A 21,271-nucleotide genomic window follows, 5' to 3' on the forward strand; every position below is an offset into this window, starting at 1 on the left:
TATTGTTTGCCATTAACTTGATAAGGCAAAAGTTGATAGATGAGTCAGTGATTTTATTTGTCAGTAGAGAATCTAGAGATCAAGAATTAATTTAATCCAATAGGAGTCACACAGTGTCTGTTCAGGCAGGTGATTTTGTTTTTCAGGACTGACCTTGTTCTGTTTTTGTTCCTCACAGGTGCTTTTCTGCAGTCCAACGTGACATTGACATCAGTGAAAATGCTGGAGACGATGAAAGACAGAATAATGGAGGCCTATGGCAGCCTTTTAGCAGGAAGAGGTAAAATGCCAGCCTGATCTCACTGGAATTCTTATGTATTTTATAGGGCTGTGCAAAAATATCGATACAGCTAACTATCCTGATACTTTTTTCCACGATAGTGTATTGATATTTCAGTCTCTACTATTGATATTTTAAAAACCATTAATAATCCCTCTGTGTGCGTCAAACGACCTCTTCCGCCGCTGTTGTAGTTATCGCTATCCAGCTGTCTGTCATATACGGCCAATGTCTCAGAAGTTAGCGGGAGTAAAAAAAATGGCAGAAAATTTAAAAAAACACCTGCAGCTTTCGTGTGGATGCACTTTGGCTTTTAAAAAAAGTTAAAAAAAATCAGCTCTATTTTTGTACATTTTTAATAAATTAAAAGAAAAAGCATTGCAATGTATTTATTGTATCGTGATACATTGTATCATGACTCATGTATCGTGCTGCGTATCTTACCGTGAGGCCCTTGCCAATACCCAGCCCTAGTATTTTATGAGTTGGCTAATTCTTACGAAGTGAATACAATAATGAAACCCCACCCCTAAACCCAACATCACAGGAGCAAAAGCAAATCATACAAAAACGTACAAGTGTGGTCATACGAATTAGGCACCTTGTAAAATATGTATGAAATACCATGAGATTGGGTTGAAAATGCGACCCCAATGTCACAGTATAGAAATCAAAACACACATAATACAAAAATTAAGAAGTGTGTTCGTATGAACTAGCCATCTTGTAAAATATGTACAAATTGTTATGAGACTACTTTGAAAATGTGACCCCTACGTCACAGGAGCGAAAGCAAATAAAAAAGAAATCATACAAAAACGTACAAGTGTGGTCGTACAAATTAGGCACCTCGTAAAATATGTATGAAATACCATTGGATTGCATTGAAAATGCGATCCCAATGTCTTCGTACTGAAAGCAAATCAAAAAGCAAATCATGCAAAAACGTACTGAAAGCAAATCAAAAAGCATGCAAAAACTGAAAAGCGTCCTGCTTTAGAAATGACCACTGTGGTAGATGAAACGGAGACAATCTGCCCTTTTGATATTAATCCTCTGGACCGATCGCGTGCTTTTTAATAAGGTAATGTTGCGTGAATATCTGATAATGTATGAATCCTGGTTCTGTTGTTGATCTGACGCTGCTGTTTGCACGTTCAAATTAAATGTTTTGTTTTTACTAGTTCACAGACAACCATCAACTGTATTTTTACTCAATGACAATTTCATATTAAAATCTTATAAGTTAACGGTTAATGTTCGGTTTAGAAGCTACGGTTGTCGGTCGGGAAAATTAACTGATATGAGCATCCCTAATCCTGAATTATGCTGTCAGACTACCTGTCGACTAATATTTCTTTTTCATTGGGTGATGCCAAAAGTATACAATGCACAATTTAATGAAAGCAAATGAGAAAATGGTAGAATAAATTGCGTAAATATACACTTTGGCATTTACTACACAAAGTAGTTCACTAAAAAGCTGGGCAATATTCTGCAATCGCCTGCGATAAAGAATAGGATACTGGCAATTTATCATGCAGCCCTAGTACGCATGCTTAGTGAATGAGATCTATTGTCGATGTCAATGTATTTCGAATGTTATTGTAAATTCATGATTAAAAAATTGAAAATTCAGAAATTGCTTGATTATCGATTGACAAGGCTTTTATAGTTTAAAGTCGCCATGAAACGGAAGTAGCGATGGCCTTATTTTCCCCGTGGTGACGTATAATCCGAATGAAACGGCTTTTGAGATGAAATAAGGCAGGGCTGGATTTGAATTTGTCCATCGAGATCTGATTGGATATATATATATACGTTTTTCATTTCAATTTCATTGTGACTTTAACGCAAATATTTTGGTTAATTGGCATGGTTATCAATGTTTCTTAAAGCTGCAATCCATAATTTTTTTTGTTAAAAAGAAACAATCTTTCGGGTTTTGTCAGTGGAAAATATCAGTTGTTTTTTATATTATAATATATATGACAATTAATTTACTGTGTTTTTTGTGTTTTAGACCCACGAGTGAAGGATTATCTTCTTATGGAGAGTCCAGTCAATATGAGTGCTATTCTACTAGGTTATCTTTTCTTTGTATTGTATGCCGGCCCTAAGTTTATGGCCAACCGCAAACCCTTCCAATTAAAAGAAGCTATGATCGTCTACAACCTGTCTTTGGTTGCCTTGTCTGTATATATCGTATATGAGGTGAGAGCAAGGAGATATTCGCCCAGCCACTGATCGAATGTGCATTTAAACTTTTTTTTATATAAATTCATATAAATTATCTTTTATTGTTCTAGTTCTTGATGTCAGGGTGGCTCACAGGATACACGTGGAGATGTGACCCATGTGATTATTCTGACAGCCCTCAGGGACTCAGAGTAAGATAATGTTTTAAATATTGACTTAAACATGTTCAAATAATTGATAACAAAGATGATGATTTGAATATCCAAATTGTCTGTGTTAACAATTGCTTTGTCCCCAGATGGCTAGAGTCGCCTGGTTATTCCTCTTCTCAAAGTTCATTGAGCTTATGGACACGGTAAGATTTGAATACGCTATTCCAGAATTGCAAATTTTGAACTAGATTGAAATGAATGGGTTATGAATGCGGTGATGAATGTTGCTGTCGTGTTTGCTCAGGTGTTTTTTGTGCTGCGCAAGAAGGATGGTCAAATCACCTTTCTACACATCTTCCATCATTCCTTCATGCCCTGGACGTGGTGGTGGGGTGTGAGCTATGCTCCAGGTCAGTCGATCTGCATGTGTTACAAACAGCAGTTGTTTACCTGGTTGATGTAACTTGTTAAACTGCTTATTTGATTGTCATTTACAACTGTACACTAACTTTCAAATGTCAAAAATGTTTAACACTTATTTGACCACGTTTCCTCATAAGCCAGGACATATATATATATATATATTTTTGGTTCTTTGGGTTTTTGTTAAATTAACACTTCCTATGTTTTAAATGTGTTTTTCAGGTGGAATGGGCTCTTTTCATGCCATGATCAACTCTTGCGTCCATGTGATTATGTACTTCTACTATGGCCTTTCTGCCGCTGGACCTCGATTCCAGAAATTCCTCTGGTGGAAGAAATACATGACTGCAATCCAGCTGGTATGTTTGTTTGAATGGCAAAATTGCATTAAAATTGCATCTTTAAGGGAATAGGACACCCAAATATAAAGATTGTCATTATGTGCTAAACCTTAACAGTTGACCGTTTCTAGATCTGTCAGTCTTAAAAAGGACAAAAACACTATGAAAGCAGCTATTATAGTAGAGTATATAACACCTGACAGTATTTTAAAGCCTTTTGAATTATTAATTGATAATCTTCCCCTCTTGAAAAAACTGGTTTATTGAGTCCCAGTCTCATGAACAAATGTTAACAAATTTATGAATCACCTCATTTGATTCACAAATGGACTAAATTATTCATTTACAAATCAATCTACCTTAATGGATCCAACAGTATTAAGTTCAGTTAACTTTGAACAAGACCAAAGGGGGACTAAAGTCTCTTTAGAGAAATCACTCAACTTGGCAGCCATGTTTGCAACGTCTCCGGACAGTTATTTCATTTGTGCAAGACTGAAAGTCTATCTACTTGAATAGGAAAAGACTGATTTCTGTAATGTTGCGTGCTAAAATTAAACAACATATTTCTAACCAAAAAATTAAACCTTACATTAACTCTACCACAACTTTTGTTTCTTAAAGCCCCTAGGGGTGCGACGGATCACAAATCTCACGGTTCGGATCACATTGCGGTTTTTGAGGCACGGATCTGATCATTTTTCGGATGGAAAAAATCTAATAATAACAAATCAAGAAATTACAAACATTTATAAAAAAGTTGCACATCAAGTAAGGTCTAAAATTATCATTAGGTCCAGAAATCGAATAATTAAATAATAACACTGTCTTTTTTGTATTAATTAAATATAATTATTATTTTTAGAGCTTCAGAAGTGATTTTCTTTTTGTCTTGGGTTGTTTGATTAACATTAATGGCACAGACTTAAGTAGGTTAATTGAGGTTACTGTCTCTTTAAGACCAAATAGGCAAAGACTGGTATATGCTTCTAATTTATACACTTAAGACATAAACAAATGTTTTTATTAGAAAAAGAATACTGTGGAGATCATTTTGTTTGTATGTGCCCTGTCAAGAACAGAACAATTTTATGATCACTTGCTTTTTGAAACGCGTCTCTTCGTGTGTGCACTTTTGAATGCACTTAAACGCGCGCACACGCAGACATAGGGCGCAGCATAAACAGTCGTCCCACATAAAAACGTTACTTTGTTCTGCATTGCTTTATAAGCCAAATGTTTTTTAATACACTACAGGATGAGATACAGTGACGCAACTCTCTAAAGTTTACACATCTGTTGATCTTTAAAGGATGATCACATCTAACTGGAGCTGGACCGGACACATTCCACCGCACGTGCATTTGTGCATAAAGTAATCTGCTCACTTTAGGGCCTTTTGCGGTTAAAATGTTTAAAAACACTTGAATGTTAACATTTGCAAACCTTTGAAACACGTGCAAATTATAAACTTTCCCCTTTATAAATTTAAATATTAATCCGCAAATCACATGCGAGCCGAACCGTGGGTCAACTGCGATCTGTTGCAGCACTAAATGCCCCCCTAACCAAAAAAATGCACTTTTGAAGTTTTTTTCTAGCAGAAACATCCTGTTATTATACAAATCCATCTTTTCTTCTTTGTGTAATTTCCTTTAAACCGCAACAGTCAAACAAAACAGGCTGTTGGTAGGGTGGCCATTCGTGCCAGTCCCGCCGGACACGTCCCGAACATGTTTTCGGGTTCGTTCTCCGGAAGTCGCGTTGGTCGACCGCATACGTCATCAAGGTTTATATTTCGGGTTTAATTTCAGAAAAGCAACCGTTACATTTCAAGGTAAGAATGAAACTACAATGATTGTATGTCTTAAAAGAAATACATCTTAATTTTCTAATGTATTTTAACTGAAATGTGAGAACCTCGATGACGTATGCGGTCGAGCAACGCGACTTCCGGAGAACGAACCCGAAAACATGTTGGGGACGTGTCCGGCGAAACTGGCACGAATGGCCACCCTAGCTGTTGGGCATCCCCTATCAATGTGATGTCACATTGATTACGCCCCAACCATAACCGGTCACAGACTCAGCCTTATGAGAGCGTAGTTCAACCCTTTTTCAAGGTCGTTTCATTGAGGTTGGCAAGCTCCTTGCTTGACTCTATAGAGCCCCTCCCCCAGATAATCATCAGTGTTTATCGATTTGGTTCTTTTAAATGTAAGGCGTGACTTTTGTCGCCAAAGCAGCCATATTGAGCGTTGACATCAGCGCACCTCTATGAGTCAAATTGAACTATCAGGCTGTGAGTTTTGACTGTAAAAACAGACTATACCCGGGCTCTACCGTGACTAAATATTTCCAGAATTTTCATGTTTGGGTGGATTATTCCTTTAAAGACGCCACAATAGCATAATCTCTGTAAGACACGTCATACGATCAGACCTTTTCTTTCTAGATTCAGTTTGTGCTGGTGTCGCTTCATGCAACACAGTGGTACTTCATGGAGAGCTGCGACTACCAGGTGCCTCTGTTCCTCCACCTCATCTGGATGTACGGGACCTTCTTCTTCATACTCTTCTCTAACTTCTGGTACCAGGCGTACGTCAAGGGCAAGAGGCTACCAAAGGACACCCAGCAGCTCGCCCAAAACGGCAAGGCCAACGGAAGCACCTCTAGGTCCAACGGTGTCTCGAACGGCCACAGCGCGCACGAAAACGGCATTAGAAATGGAAAGAAACACCATGAGAATGGAAAAGTTCTCAATGGCAAAATAAAGAAAGCTTGAGATCTCAGCAGGAGAAGACCCAAAATGGATGACCTGCACTTTGCACCATAGAGTCCAAAGAGTGTTTTGGGACTTTTCGTTTTCTAATATTTTTGTTTTGTTTTTTTAAGTTTTAATTTGTACGTCAAAGTACATGGGGAGATGAATGAGTTTGACCCCTTGTCTGTATATTGTTTTGTTAAGTTAATCTAAAAGAGCATAATTATTGAGCAAAATGTATGAAGAGAAGAGGAAGAGGGGCGACCGGATGCATCCTCGGCTGATGTTGCTCATGTTATTTATCCACACGCACTCAAATGCGCACACAATTGTGTCTTTCATACTCTCCTTCAATAGCAGACACTGTACAGTCAACATCAGCGAACTTGAATTACACCTGTAAATAGTTTTACCATATTAACCAATGGGATTGATACAGCAAAAATATTGTTAGTACTTAAAAAATTGTTAAAAGAAGTATAAACAAAATAAATTCCATTTTAAAATACAGTTATCTGTTTATTTTAAGCAAGTTATGCTATTTGATGGCACGCAATATTTCATTCTCGAACAACTTTGAAGGAAGTAACGTGACCTACAATTCCTGCTGTCATGTTATTTGTTACCTCCAAATAAATGGCTGACATATTAAAATACTTTTTTATAACATGTTGAATTATTTACAAGTATGAAGCAAGAATACTTGGTTAGTCATTCACAGATGCCATTCGGAAAAGTGTGTGTCTCATTGTTTCCTAATCTGTATCCTTTGACATCTCAAATATGTTCAATGTGTTGGATGTAAACAATAAGTCTATTCTCTTTTCGAAAATGCAACAACGCAATCATCCTACACTTTGTAAGGCCAAAGAAAGTTCAAGAAGATTATGGAGGAAGCAAACGAATTTGAGATCACAGTGCGCCACAGTTTGTGTATAATCTGCGCTCCTGTTTATCCAAGCGTCTCCTTTGTTTGACTGAATTCCTAGCGCTTTTTTCCCAGCAGGTGTGCGTCAATATAGAGCAGAGGTCAGACCACACCTTGGAGTTAGTAGAATAGGGTGAGACATGGGATTTGTATAGCGATTTAGGAGGAACACGCCTGTATCAGGAAGCAGAACAGAGAATCGCTGTGGCTACAGTTTCAACTAAACTAATTTGCTCTTTAATATCAGGTCGTTGTAATGAAAGTCACTCACTCGACACTCATTTTGGTCCTCATTTTTCAAACAAGTATACAGTAAACTATTTTTTTGACCAAGCAGAGGTCTATGAAAAGAGTCTAGACTACAGAAGATACTAGATAGCTACTTTAATTTTTCACAGATGCTCTGATTGTTATTTTTTTAAGCCATTTGATCTCGTAACCCCAGACCCTTTCACAGTGAGCAGTAAGTACTGTATCTACTAAACACTACTTGGTTTCTCCATTCATTAACTGGAAGGTTATGCTTATGAGGTTGAGTATTGGCACATATGACAGTGGCTGGTCCGTGCAGGATCTTTATGATGTATCCTCGAGAATATAGAAGATGAGCTCCAGCTGACAGGCAGCGAGACCTTGGTAGTGAGAGTTACTCCGTACCACGCTGGTTAATGATTGGTTAAGACAGTCTTGGTATGGTGCTGGTAGGCGCTGCCCATTACTGCCTGCCAAAAACTCCATCTGGTAAGAGAAGAATGTACAATTATATTGTACAGTATGTTATATATCTTATACATATATGAATGAGTATTTGAGTTTTTAAACATGCATGCTGACATTGTACGAATTTTTCTGACTTTATTTAAAGCGATAATCTGGACTAATATAAAATTGTTCCTATGATTTCCTCACCCTGCAGCAAACAAGATACTTATGTCCTGTCAGATGAACACATTTGGAGTTATTTTAATAAATGTTCTTGCTTTTCCAAGCTTATAATGGGAGAAAACGGGGATCAGGGAACAACTTCTGACTTTAAACCCCAGAAAGTGCCAATGGGTTAATAAAGGTCTTTTGCAGGTTATCGATGCGATATTGTTAGAAACATATCCATATTTTAAATTTTTTTGAGTAAATTTTGATATTTGGCTGGAGTATTGCTTTAAAGGGACACTCCACTTTTTTTGAAAATGGGCTAATTTCCTAGCTCCCCTAGAGTTAAACATTTCAATTTTACCATTTTGGAATCCATTCAGCCGATTCCCGGGTCTGGCGGTACCACTTTTAGCATAGCTTAGCATAATCCATTGAATCTGATTAGACCATTAGCATCACGCTTAAAAAGAACTTTGCTGCAGTACCATGGGTTCAGCAGGCGAAACAATATTACGCAGCACCCGAAAATAGTCCACATACCTTTCAATACCTGGGGACTATTTTCATAGCCTGACTACGTCAGACTTCGTACTTCCGCTAAATTTCATTACGCTTCTGTACTCAGTCTGAGATACCTCCCATTCAAACCGTTTTCCTCCGGTCTCAAAACGGCCGTCCAATCAACGAACAGAGGGCGGGCTGAGAGCCGTGACGTAGACGCCAAACGCCGAATCACGGTTGTAGTTTGTTGTGTGGACATGGAGACACAGAAAGCTATTTGCTCTGTTGTGGAGAACCGGCACTTGCCAACTTAAACCCGAACAATAAAAGTGTTTGTTAAACATTTGAATGGAGATTATGTTGTTGCCCTACTCCCGACAAGTTTTTGGAAAAGTTTAATTTATCAACTTTACCGATCGTCAGCGAGAAACTGAGTGCAGCACAGCTTGACGTGCACAACGATCGAGAAATCATGGAATGGAATTATATTGTTCACAGTTAATGGTGGAGGACGCGTGGGCAAGCATTCTTTGGTGACATTCCTGATTAACCAGAAAATAAGGTAGGGAGATTTAATTTACATATGGTTATGGTTGTCTGGTGGAAGAGTTTGAGAGGAGAGAGGGGCGTTCCTCCCGTTAGACGTGAGTGGAAAGACACCGTAAGGATAGTGTTCAACTAGCTCTGGCCCGATTTACTTTACATAATCTGCAAAAGTCGTTCATAGCCATGTTAACTCCGGTATTTCGCTCGATGGGTTTGTTTTCACATCATATGTGTATTTTACAGCAGAGATTCGATGCGGCTGATCCGGCGCATAAAGCACATCATCTCCAAATGTTATGTGTGATTGGCTTACGTTTAGACCAATGATTTTAAACTTCAGACAAGCCCCTCCCACGAGAAGGAAAACGATTGTCAATTATGCCCAGCCAGACTCTGTCTATGAAGCGAAGCAAAATAGCAGAGGATGGTATTACCAGGCTACTATTTTCAGGCACTGCGTAATATTATTGCGCTTGTGTACTAAGACAAAAGGAAAATTAAAAATTGCGATTTTGGCCCATGGTATGGCAGCAAAGTTCTTGATTATTACGTTGGAATGAGAGTATAGTTCCTAGCCATATAGCCAAAATCGCAACTTTTCGCAATTTTCCGTCGGTTTAAGTACACAATGTAAATACAGAAGAGTCAAGTTTTAAATAGGAAAAATATCAAAACTCTTTGGTTATTTTTTAGCGCGATGCTAATGGTCTAATCAGATTCAATGGATTGTGCTAAGCTATGCTAAAAGTGGTACCGCCAGACACGGAGGTCGGCTGGATGGATTCCAAAACTGTAAAACTTGGATGTTTAACTCTAGGTGACTCTTATTTTAAAAAAAGTAGTCTACTTCTGTTATGTCTTGATAACAATAACATACAAATCTGAACGAAAGATAGACATCTTTGTTTGTGGCACCACAGTCTCACCTTTTGCCCATCCAGGATAACTCTCAGTGCCAGTTTGGTCATGCCATCCTCTTTAAGCAAGCAGAGAGACTGGCATAGAGCAAGGCAGAAGGCCCGTGCAAGACGTTCAGTTAGTCGGTTATGACTGCTGTGGTTATTAAGACCATTTGGATACTGGTCTTTCTGCAGGTAAAACACCTGTGAAGTTTAAAAGTGATGGTTGTGTTATAGACTGGTTAGGCATATTGTCAAATGCTTCATTGACAGCGAGTTATCCAGAAAAATAATATGATCACACTGACTAAGATGCGTACAGGTCGATGCTATGCGGTTGCTCAAGTTGCTTACATCTCAGAGTTAAAAAAAAATTAAATCTCAGATATTGATTTTTTTCAGAAATTAACTGTTCACCACTCCCTAAAAAACAACATTTTGGGATGTCCTGCACATGCTGGTCAATAGACATGACTGATGAGTATGATAATAATACTTCTAAAAAATCCTTATAGTACAAATATGGAGTTTAACCACTAACATGACACTAAGTGAGATATTTGATCCATGAACCCGTTTACCTCTGTCCAGCGAATGACCTTCCCATTGGCTTTGTATTCTAAACGCTGATGGGTCTTGATGTTTGCAAGTGACTCCATAGATTTCCCATCAATGGGGCTGACGATGCTATGAGATATAAGACTATCACATGTTAAAACAAATCTCTGTTATTAATACAAATATATATTGATTCACATTATCCAAAGTGACTAACAGTGCATTCAAGTCATATATTACCTTGTCTGGATTCGGACCCATTACCTTTGAGTTGTTTACGCAATGCTCTACCAGCAATAATATCTACAGACACTAACCCTTTATTAAAACGTGGCTCTTCATCTTGCCACTTAATGTGCACGTATTCCTGCCTCTCTGCTGGGTGGAGTTTTCCACAGGTGATGGTGAAATCTTTCATGTCTCGCAATGATCGTCGTAATTCAGCCATGGTCTCCATGGTTACCTGCACCATCAAACCATCTGTAAAGAGCAGATGTATTTTTCCTCCATGTATCTGCACACAAACTCTCAGACAGGAAAAGTATTAACATTAAATAGCATAAACATTACTTAAAGTGTAATGAAACAATGGTTATGTGCATTGCTGATACAGTGAAATGAACAATTTGGTGACCTTCCACAATGCTGGACTTGGCCATATACCCTGAGGACGCTTTCAGCGCTCCACTGAACACAAAGAAACACGAGCCGGTGACTGAAAAAGATGAACACAGATTTAGGTTTAGTCAGAAATATGCCAGAGAATTGTAGGTACGAAAACTTAAGTTATGTCACGACAGCGCCCTCCACTGATCCTTGAGGAAAATACACAAAATTATTTTCATATTTCATATTTGTGTGTACTTACAGTGGATTAAAGGTATACTTATCAGTGTGTGTTCCCTGGAAATCAAACCTGTGACCTTTGCGTTGCTAACATGATGCTCTACCGAGCTGTGCGTGTGGACTCTGACCTCTACGAGGTTGACTGTGAATGCTGATGGCCTGTGTCTGATACTGTCCATCTGCCGTCTGGACGCAAATCAGATGAGAGTCAGCCTGTTCATTAAAACAGGCGCCCAGGGCCAGGACTCTCTCATTCGACTTATTCAGAGCCTTCAGCAGCTACAAAACCAACAGAAAGCATAACGCATTACTCTTAAGGATTTACAGCACTAATAAAAAGTAGCAAAACATACGATGGTATGGTATCCATAAGTAGCAGGGGTATATTTGTGTATATTTTTGGTATAGACGGTTTCATTGGACACACGTGCGGTGACGCGACACACGTGCGGTGACGTGATACACGTCTGGTCCGATCTTTACTTCCGGTTTCAGTTTTTCATGACGTGAAAATCAGACTTTTTCCAAGTCCAAGTGATACAACTGGGTGCCCAGTGCCTCCATCAACCCAGAAAATGCAACAAAGATCAACCCAGCAACCCAGCCCGGGAAAGCCACCCTCTGCAAGCATGTGAAAATTAGGTCATTCAGATTTCGCCTATTTTGTGAGGTAGGTAGCAAGGCCAATTACAATAATACCGCCCCTTAATCTGCACTATCCAACCACAGCACTGCCATTTAGTGCAGAGAGAATGAGAGAGAGAGGAAAAAACAATTGACAGCACAATTGAGTTCACAGTTACAACAAACCATCATCAATGTGATCAGTGCTTGCATTTCATCCGCTCACCCGCATTCTGAATGCCACACCCAAAAACAGCACACCTTTGCTCAGGCCTACAAATTTGCAACCTCAACATGCTATAATAAATTACCCGTGGAGTATTCTGAGCTAAAACCTCACTTACGCATTCCTGGGACACCAAAGAGTCCTTCTACATTTTTAAAAAAATCTCAAAATATGACCCCTTTAATGGTCTGACTAGTCGCTAAACTGAACTCTTAAACAAATACCTCGTCGAAAATAACAAATGTTTTGTTTTCCGGGGTAATGTACGTGTTGTTTATTTTGCTTGTTATACAAATAAACTACGTTTAAAGTACTTTGTTGTTATTTATTCTTAGCGGAGTTTACCGGAAGTTACGTGTTGACCACGAAAGCTGCTTGTTTATGTTGTTACTGCTGAAACCGTCTATATTCAAATATTATGGCATAAATCATTAGGATATAAAGTAAAGATCATGTCCCTTACGAAAATTAACCATGGTTTTACTACAATTAAAAAAAAAAAAAAACATGGTTACTGTAGTAAAACCATGGTAAGCACAAAATAACCATAGTTTTGACAACCATGGTTTCAAAAACCATATTTAAACCATGGTTAGTAAAACCATGGTTTTGCTGATAGTAATACACCAAAAAAACCATGGTTACTACAATTTTACCACAATAAAACCATGGTTAATTTTGCAAGGGGTTCCATAAAGATATTTTGTGTTTTCCTACCATAAATATATAAAAAATGCATTTATCATTTGTAATATGTGTTGCTAGGGACTTAACTTTGACAACTTTAAAGCGGATTTTCTCAATATTTTGATTTTCGGCACCATCAAATTTCAGATTTTAGTCCTATCCTAACAAACCATACATCAATGGAAAGCTTATTTATTCAGCTTCCATGTGATGTATAAATCTCAAAATTTAAACAATTGAGTGCTTTGTGGTCCAGGGTCAAAAATATTAAATACCATAGAAATACCATCATTGTACAATTGTACTACCACAATCCTTATATGCAAGGAAGATCAACCTCTATTCAATTTTTTCAGGATTGACTCCAGATTTAAAGAGGACATTTCACAAGACTTTTCAAGATGTCAAATAAATCCTTGGTGTCCCCAGAGTAGAGTACATATGTGAAGTTCCAGCTCAAAACATCATACAAATAATTTATTATAACATGCCAAAATTTCCACCTTGAAGGTGTGAGCCAAATGTGCCATTTGTGGGTGTGTCCCATAAAATGCAAATGAGCTCAACATGCAAACACTGATCACCATGATGGTGGCCTGCTGAAACTAAAACTCAACTGTGCTGTCAACCGTCCTTTCCCTCTCTTCCTCTCTCTGAACCAAATGGCAGTGCCGTAGTGCAGATTAAAGGGCAGTACTTGTAACAAGATCCCCTTCTGACATCACAAGGGGAGCCACATTTCAATGACTTATTTTTTTACATGCTTGCAGAAAATAGCCTACCAAAACCAAGTTACTGTGTTGATCTCCTTCACATTTTCTAGGCTGATAGAAGCACCGGGGACCCAACTATAGCGCCCAAACATGGAAAAAGATTTTCATGATATATCCACTTTAGTATAGTATATGAATTTATTACATGCATAGTATGAATAACGTCACCTCAGGATGGCGTGTTTTTGGGATTCTTATACAGGTGCTTCTAGCTTCCAGATCAACCACGAGCCCTGGCACTGAAGGCAGCGTATAACGGTAAAAACGGAAATCCTGAGAGAGTCCGAACAGAACAGAAGTAAAACCACCAAACAGGAAGTCATCAAACATCTGCAGAAAGGTGTCACAAAATGTTAGAAGTCTCACCACTAAGAGTCTCATGATGCTGTTATTGACAGGCCCGAAGAGAGGCTCTCTGTAGCGCACACTGAACAACGGACATGGATAGACTGCAAGACGACAACATACAAACAGAGGTCATTTGTAATCCAATCCAATTCTTTGAGATTATGAATAACATTACAGCTTTCCAGATCATAGACGATAACCCTGCATCCTAATTTACATAAAATTCATCCTAAGTAGTATGCAATTTATTTACTGAATTTTAAGCACTTATCTCACATCTGTACTCCGCTCCCAAACGTAGCATCAATCTCAGAGGAAAGGCTTTGGCCCACGGAGTCTCCGCACGGAGGATGAGAAGTCCAAACAAGAACGGAGGCGCGGGTAAGGGCAGGCCTTCCAAAGACTGGAACGACGGGCGCACGTAAAGAAAGCCAGCGTGCTCATTATTACCCAGAAACCCCCGGGACACCAAAGAGTGACTTAGATGATTCAAAAGCTTTCCTGCTGCTTGGACATAAACAGAAAGATTTAGATTTATGTTGCACCTTGCACAGGGGTGCATATCGCAGGTGCATGTGTCACCTGTCTGGGCATCCCAGTAGATCTGAATGAAATGGTTGAAGATATCCGTTGGGAATCGCTTTTCCTCGGGCAAACACTGTAGTAAGATAACCACCTCTGGTTGCCCAACGGCATGCATTCCCTTTGACATAACACACCAGCATCTGCGGTTCACATCTACAGGTGGGCACACACACACATAAGTCTGAGTGATCCATAGTAACACGTAATCGAAAGCACAGAACATGCACACAGACGATTCGAATCTAGAGAGCAGGTGTGCATGCGCACACACTTGGTTTTGGCTACACAAAGTACAAAACAGCTTTGATTGCAATTAAATTAACCATACTGATTCTGTGTCAAATCACCAAAACTATAAATGGGTGATTCTCACGAAACCATTGAAACACCACGGCACTAATGATTTTAGCTTTAAAATGTGTAATATAGTAACATTAAAAAGCATCAGAATTAACACAATACTGTGTTCTACCTTGCACAATGTGTGATTTCAACATAAGAATTTATAATTGTAAATTTTTATCTCATTTTCTGCTGAAATTCTCATTACCGCAATGTGTCCGGATGTGTTTGAACATGCGTTATGTTGTAATTTAATCAAATTAACACAAAAATATTAAGAAAAAAAATAAATGGATGTTTTGCTAGACTACTTTAGATGACAGAAAAAATATTTACTGAATATTCATGTATAATAATAATGAAGAAAAATTAGGAAAATGATGTGTCCATGCCTGATGTTCTCATCCTCCGCAACACTTTTTGAGAACAGTTTAAGCACAAATACAGAATTTTAATAAAGTTTGATTTTGAGTGACCAAGCACATGGACCAGTTACTTCAAGATGGCTACCAGGTAAGATCATTTTTTTACAGTTAATTTGAAATATTGTCTTGTCAGAATGCTTACACGACATTTTGATTATCATTTACTGCAACAGATGCTTATTAAATGTTAATTTAATTAATAGAAGCATAATACTTTGATTTTAAATGCATGTGCAGAATCTCCAAATTATGTTCTTTCAGGTTTGTCATGTCATTTTGAAAATATGTCAGTGTTGATGTTTTCTGACTGTTGCGGTAATGAGATTTTTTAGGACTAATTTTTTAAATTATGTTACAAAAAGTGTTAAATGATAAGTAAAAGTTATTAAATTAATGTTCCCATTTACTCCAGACTTTGTTTTTCAATGTCTGGTGGGAAAAAAAGTAAATTTAAGCAATTTTTACATTTTCATGCTTGACATTTTTAAAACCAAGTTTTTGTGAGAATCACCCGAATACATCAACTGTGGAGTGAGACATTAGGAACGTACAGCTGACGATCTTCACCACGGCCAGCAGGTTTGCGTTGAGCACAAACACCAGAGGCTCTGCCAGACCTCTCTCCAACTCCTCTAAGAGTGACGACTCGGTTCGCTTCTCCTCCAGAGTATAGTCTGCAAACAAGAGCAAATGCCAAAATTAAGCAGCAAAGTGGATCAGAATTTACATTTACATTCATGCATATGGCTGATGATTTTATTGAAAAGGGGCGGCCCCAACTGAGTCATGAGTTTTAAATGTCTGTGTTTTGTTGGCAATCGGTTCCCAAACAACACAAACATGCAGTGAATCATAAGTTATACAAAGATAGTGGGATAATGTTTTGTGTGAGTTGCTTGCTCGCTCCTTCCGTGGTACGCCTCGAGGGGGTCGGGTTCATTCGGGAAGAATGGAGCTGATCTGTCTTTATAAATCTGATCAAACTTAAGACTCTCTGGATATATAAAGGATGTAATACTACTCCATAGGTACTCATATTAACATGAGATAATGAGAAACAGCACGTGTTGAGCTAATCTCTCAATTTAACAAGTGGGTATATTCATACCTCCTTTGACCCCTGTTGATGTCAGAATAGGGGGAAGGTCTTTTGGTGGAGTGGGTTTTGCAGAGTTGGCACTTAGACCACTGACTTCATCTCCAGCTTCAAGGTTAGACACATCCTACAGCAGAAACACCAAGGGATATTTCACCCAAAAATGAAAATTTTGTCATCATTTACTCACCCTCATGTTGTTACAAACCTGTATAAATAATTTGTTTCAATTTACATGAAGAAAGATATTTTGTTTGTAATCAAACCATTCATGAGCCCTATTCACTTCCATAGTATTATTTTTTACTAATATGGAAGTGAATGGGGTTCATTATCGGTTTGGTTACATTCCTCAAAATATCTTCCTTCAAGTTCATCAGAAAAAAGAAATGTATACAGGTTTGTAACAACGTGAGAGTGAGCAAATGATAACAAATGTCTCATTTTTGGGTGAACTATCCCTTTAAGGAACCAACACTCAAAATGTGACCACGCTCATGTTGTTACAAACCTGTATACATTTCTTTGTTCTGATGAACACGAATTAAGATGTTTTAAGCAATGTTTCTAACCAAACCATTTGTGGAACCCATTTACTTCCATAGTATTCTTTTTTACTACAATGGAAGTGAATGGGGTTCATAATCGGTTTGGTTACAAACATTACTTAAAACATCTTCCTTTGTGTTCATCAGAACAAAGAAATGTATAGAAATTTATATAGGTTCATAACAAAATAAGAGTAAGAAAATGATAACAGATTTCTCATTTTTGGGTGAACTATCCCTTTAAGGAACCAACACTCAAAATGTGACCTCTGCATTTAAAGGAATAGTTAACCCAAAAATTAAAATGATAATTTTTTTTTTCGTTTACTCACTCTCATGTTGTTATGAACCTATATAAATTTCTTTGTTCTGATGAACACGAATTAAGATGTTTTAAGCAATGTTTGTAACAAAAACCATTTGTGGACCCCATTTACTTCCATAGTATTCATTTTTACTACTATGGAAGTGAATGGGGTTCGTAATCGGTTTGGTTACAAACATTCCTTAAACAGCTTCCTTTGTGTTCATCAGAACAAAGAAATGTATAGAAATGTATATAGGTTCATAACAAAATAAGAGTGAGAAAATGATGACATATTTCTTATTTTTGGGTGAACTATCCCTTTAAGGAACCAACACTCAAAATGTGACCCCTGCATTTAAAGGAATAGTTAACACAAAAATTAAAATGATAATATTTTTTTTCTTCGTATTCTCACTCTCATGTTGTTATGAACCTATATAAATTTCTTTGTTCTGATGAACACGAATTAAGCTACTTTAAGCAATGTTTGTAACTGAACTGTTCATAAGCCCCATTCACTTCCATAGTAGGAAAAAAGAATACCGTGGACGTCAGTGGGGCCTCTGATCGGTTCATCAGAACAAAGAAATATATACAGGTTTGTAACAACCTGAGTGTGAGTAAATGATGACAGAATTTTCATTTAAAGACAGTTAAAGAAGTTTTACCGAATATATTAGGAGGCTGAAGAAGGTTCTCCAGAATATTAAAAGGTATAAAAGAAATGATTCCTTTATTTTTAGGAAATAGTATTTTCTTGTGAATGATCAGAAAGCCATTCCTTCATCCGCCTGAGCAAGTTCAGTCCTCTGTGTGTTGGTCACACTCCTAAGTGTAGGGGTACTGTCGGCACTTTTACTTTCAGGCCGAGGAAGGAGACTGTCAGCAAACCAAACTTTCTTCTGGTCCTTGCGAAGCGTCCCTTAAAGAATTTATACATTATACAATTGCAATCAATGTGTAAAAACGGCATTGTCTACTATAGTGACTATAGTGCGTACATATGGAATCACTCACAAAACTTACGATTTATCAAAGTTGAATGACAGGTGACACAGACACGCCCATCTTTCCCACCGAGATGAGTCAATTTAAATTTCAGGTCACAGCACACAACACAAAAAACCTGCCAAACAAAGAAAAAAACTACATTTAACCCAATAATTAGAAAAAAAAAAATGTTTTTAGATGAACAGTCAACCCAAAAGGTACCGTATTAATGAGATTTAAGAGCTATGGCACAGTACAAGACTCTCAGCAAATGATGATAAACATTTTGGAGATTAACAGATCCTGTATTACTTTCTGTCTTTGTTGTTTAGAAAACAACAAGCTTGTCCATTTTGCTATAACTCCAAATAACCGAAAGCCACTCGAGGTTTGGAGGGTGAATAGATGATACATTTATTTTTTTTCATTTCATCCCTCTGAACGCAAAAATGCAATTATCCACATGTCAGTTCTTTTCCAAATAATAATGAATGCCGATCTCACCTTCCCACATGCTCTGCAGTGATGCCGTCTTCTGGTGAAGGAAAATTTGGAGCCACATTTCATGCAAGCTGGTGCCTGACAATCAGGGACCCACTGAGGTGCTGTGGTGCCTAGGGAACTGCACCGCTGCACGGGCAAGGCATCAAGAGAACCCTTTCTCCCAGTAAAATCTGTGTTCTTAAGACTAGACACCACCGATGTCTCCATCTCACAATTTTTGCGCTCCGAGCATGAATCTGGCGTGGGATCCGAGTGCTCTGCGCTTCCAGTCTGGTGGTCTCCTGCAGCGTGCGTGTCCTCCACAGGGGACGCTGAACGTCCTAAAACAGCCTCTGGATGTTCCTGCTCATTCTCCGCCCGTTCTTTCTCTTCAATGACAGAGTCTTCTTTCAGACCAGGCCTCAGTTTACGCTCATCCAACAGAGACTCGCTGGAGTCCTTTAGGGTGGAGTACCCGAATCGCCTCTCTCCCCACACGGACAGGGTGGCTGTTACTGCTTGTCTCATAGTCTCAGTGGTGGGAGTGCAAAGTCACAAGCTTATTGTTCATATTTCAGCCCCCACTGAGCTTTATGCTACCTTCAAACCAGCACAACATAAACCTGCCAAATGATGAGTCAGATGTTAGTTCCCTATAGCCCAAGATTTGTCATGACTCAACTTCTCTCTTCTTAAAGGAAAACACCACCGTTTTTCAATATTTGACTGTGTTCTTACCTCAGTTTAGACAAACCAATACATACCTATCATTTTTCAAGTTGAGGTAAGAACAAAGTAAAATATTAAAAAACTGTGGTGTTTTCCTTTAAAGTGGTAGATACTGAGGACTAAATTAACACTCAGATTCCTTCACTTTTAAAATGCTCGGTTGTTTTAACCTATAGTTGAGTAAAATATGGACAAATCCAACCACTAGTTTAAATTAATGTAGAAAATGTCTATATTTGACCCAACCATGGGTAGAAGCACAACCCAGTATTTTACTAGATTTTATGGACTTGTCAGATCAGTGTATATTTAAAAGATTGGTAACACTTTAATAAGGTTGCATTAGCATTAGTTAATAATGCAATAGCTAAACATCGATAGGATTTTGTAATCTTTGTTATTGTCAGTTAATGCTAATAAAATTGTTCGTGTTAGTTCATTGTGTAATATCTAATGTTAACAGTAACAACTTTTGATTAGAAAAAATGTATTAGGAAATTTGCAAAGATAAATAAATGTAGACATACTGTTCATTGTTAGTCTATAATAAATGCATAAATGAATGTTAACAAATACACAATTATTGTAAATTGTTTTAAATGGAGTCTTAAAAGTGATATAGGCTACATCTAAAAAGGTGATATAGGTTTCTATTAGTGTGTATTGAGTCATTATAAAAAACAGCATTTCGTTTAACATTTCAGGGTCTCTGTGCCCCCCCCAGCATATCTTTAAAGGAAGATTAAAGATATGCTGAGTTGGCTAAATGCCTCCTGTGGTGTGCATATAGAGAAGCATAAAGGTGGTGCATTTGGACGCAACTATGCAAATACTGATTTGCATTACCTGTATATAAAATATGTAAATTCAGTCACAGCAATGCAAAAACACCTAAAATTTTGGCTGATCATTATCTACATTACCAAAGGCATCTGGTTGGGAGCTCACTGACTGCTTTCGAAGCAACGCGACAAACTAACATTACAACGCATCGTGTGTAGCGCTAGGAATTTAGACAGCTTGTTCATTCTGACATTGGCATTGTGGTTTGTCGGCGTCACGTCACTGGCTTGCAATGTTTAAACATGCAGCATTATACCGGTGTCGTGGTTTTAAAAGTTAGTCCAGCGGATGAGTGAATGCACGCGCGTTTGGTTATTGTCTCCGGACAGCACTGCATTGCAGACGAGCCACGCGCAATCTTTATACTCGACAAAATCATCAATACTTTAACATGGTAGCACGTTGTTGCTTTAATACAGCTTCGCTTTTGGTCAGCATCACAAATAGGCGTTCATTAGGGATGATGCGCATCACACGCGCCTGTGGATGCTGGTAACTACAGCAATGCGACACACAGTACCATACACACAGCGTCAACGATCACATCACGCACTATTATCATATCTGATATAAATAAAGCCCCCAAAACTTTCAGAGGAACGCCATGTTAATTTACAGCTCAATTCCGTGATATAATGATGAAATATAATAAATTAAAGCCATTACCAGGAGCAGCGCATCCTCTCGCCTCCTCAGTGCACGCGCTGATCATCACAGGTCTGTGACCGCGCGAGCTCCTGATGAACGCGCACAGCTCGATGCGGGTTCAGGGCATTTACATTTACAGTATCAAAATGTACTGCAAAAACTGTTTATGTGTAGGACTTGTACATAAATATATATTTTAGGATTAAAAAATAAAATAAAACCTGATTTAGTTATTAGCAGTATTATAGCATGTTAACAAGGTTTCTATAAAACCGTTAGTGCAGTTATTGTCGCATATTGTTGCAGT

At 38.1% G+C, this 21,271-nt stretch overlaps 2 protein-coding genes across 7 annotated transcripts in view; one reads left to right on the forward strand and one right to left on the reverse strand.

The window, feature by feature from the left end:
- The window catches only part of elovl1b (ELOVL fatty acid elongase 1b), a 28,735-nt gene extending 22,066 nt beyond the window's left edge, over positions 1 to 6,669 (forward strand). For all 3 annotated transcript variants that reach the window (XM_055185206.2, XM_055185205.2, XM_055185203.2), the window contains 7 exons: positions 179 to 280; positions 2,304 to 2,494; positions 2,590 to 2,670; positions 2,778 to 2,834; positions 2,936 to 3,041; positions 3,277 to 3,413; positions 5,851 to 6,669. In XM_055185206.2, the coding sequence (XP_055041181.1) occupies positions 220 to 280; positions 2,304 to 2,494; positions 2,590 to 2,670; positions 2,778 to 2,834; positions 2,936 to 3,041; positions 3,277 to 3,413; positions 5,851 to 6,180 (963 nt within the window). In that variant the 5' untranslated portion in view covers positions 179 to 219 and the 3' untranslated portion in view covers positions 6,181 to 6,669. The remainder of the gene's footprint in view (positions 1 to 178; positions 281 to 2,303; positions 2,495 to 2,589; positions 2,671 to 2,777; positions 2,835 to 2,935; positions 3,042 to 3,276; positions 3,414 to 5,850) is intronic.
- Positions 6,670 to 7,456: 787 nt separating this feature from the next.
- zfyve9b (zinc finger, FYVE domain containing 9b) lies at positions 7,457 to 21,115 on the reverse strand. 4 transcript variants are annotated; one of them, XM_073875927.1, is made up of 16 exons: positions 20,983 to 21,115; positions 18,766 to 19,367; positions 18,298 to 18,397; positions 18,056 to 18,193; positions 16,429 to 16,539; positions 15,872 to 15,994; positions 14,551 to 14,706; positions 14,245 to 14,475; positions 13,987 to 14,069; positions 13,789 to 13,893; positions 11,439 to 11,589; positions 11,099 to 11,179; positions 10,782 to 10,944; positions 10,488 to 10,593; positions 9,934 to 10,110; positions 7,457 to 7,825 (listed from the first exon to the last, which is right to left on the reverse strand). In XM_073875927.1, the coding sequence occupies exons 2-16, from the start codon at positions 19,270 to 19,272 to the stop codon at positions 7,664 to 7,666; spliced, it is 2,394 nt and encodes a 797-aa protein (XP_073732028.1). In that variant the 5' UTR covers positions 19,273 to 19,367; positions 20,983 to 21,115; the 3' UTR covers positions 7,457 to 7,663. The 4 variants fall into 4 exon arrangements, with proteins under 4 accessions (XP_073732028.1, XP_055041175.2, XP_073732027.1 ...); XM_055185200.2 differs by having other exon boundaries at positions 16,429 to 16,543; positions 18,063 to 18,193; positions 18,289 to 18,397; XM_073875926.1 differs by having other exon boundaries at positions 14,245 to 14,472; positions 18,289 to 18,397.
- Positions 21,116 to 21,271: the final 156 nt, after the last annotated feature.

The sequence above is a fragment of the Misgurnus anguillicaudatus genome, chromosome 14, assembly GCF_027580225.2.
Source record: "Misgurnus anguillicaudatus chromosome 14, ASM2758022v2, whole genome shotgun sequence".
NCBI lineage: Eukaryota > Metazoa > Chordata > Actinopteri > Cypriniformes > Cobitidae > Misgurnus > Misgurnus anguillicaudatus.

Bases quoted from the DNA above. Each gene is read 5' to 3' on its own strand.
- zfyve9b (XM_073875925.1), bottom strand. From the start codon at position 19,272: ATGAGACAAGCAGTAACAGCCACCCTGTCCGTGTGGGGAGAGAGGCGA. The intron at 18,398-18,765 runs GTGAGATCGGCA...TTTGTTTGGCAG, and splicing joins ACTGCAGAGCATGTGGGAAG to GTTTTTTGTGTTGTGTGCTG. The intron at 11,590-13,788 runs GTGACGTTATTC...TTGGTTTTGTAG, and splicing joins CAAAAACACGCCATCCTGAG to CTGCTGAAGGCTCTGAATAA.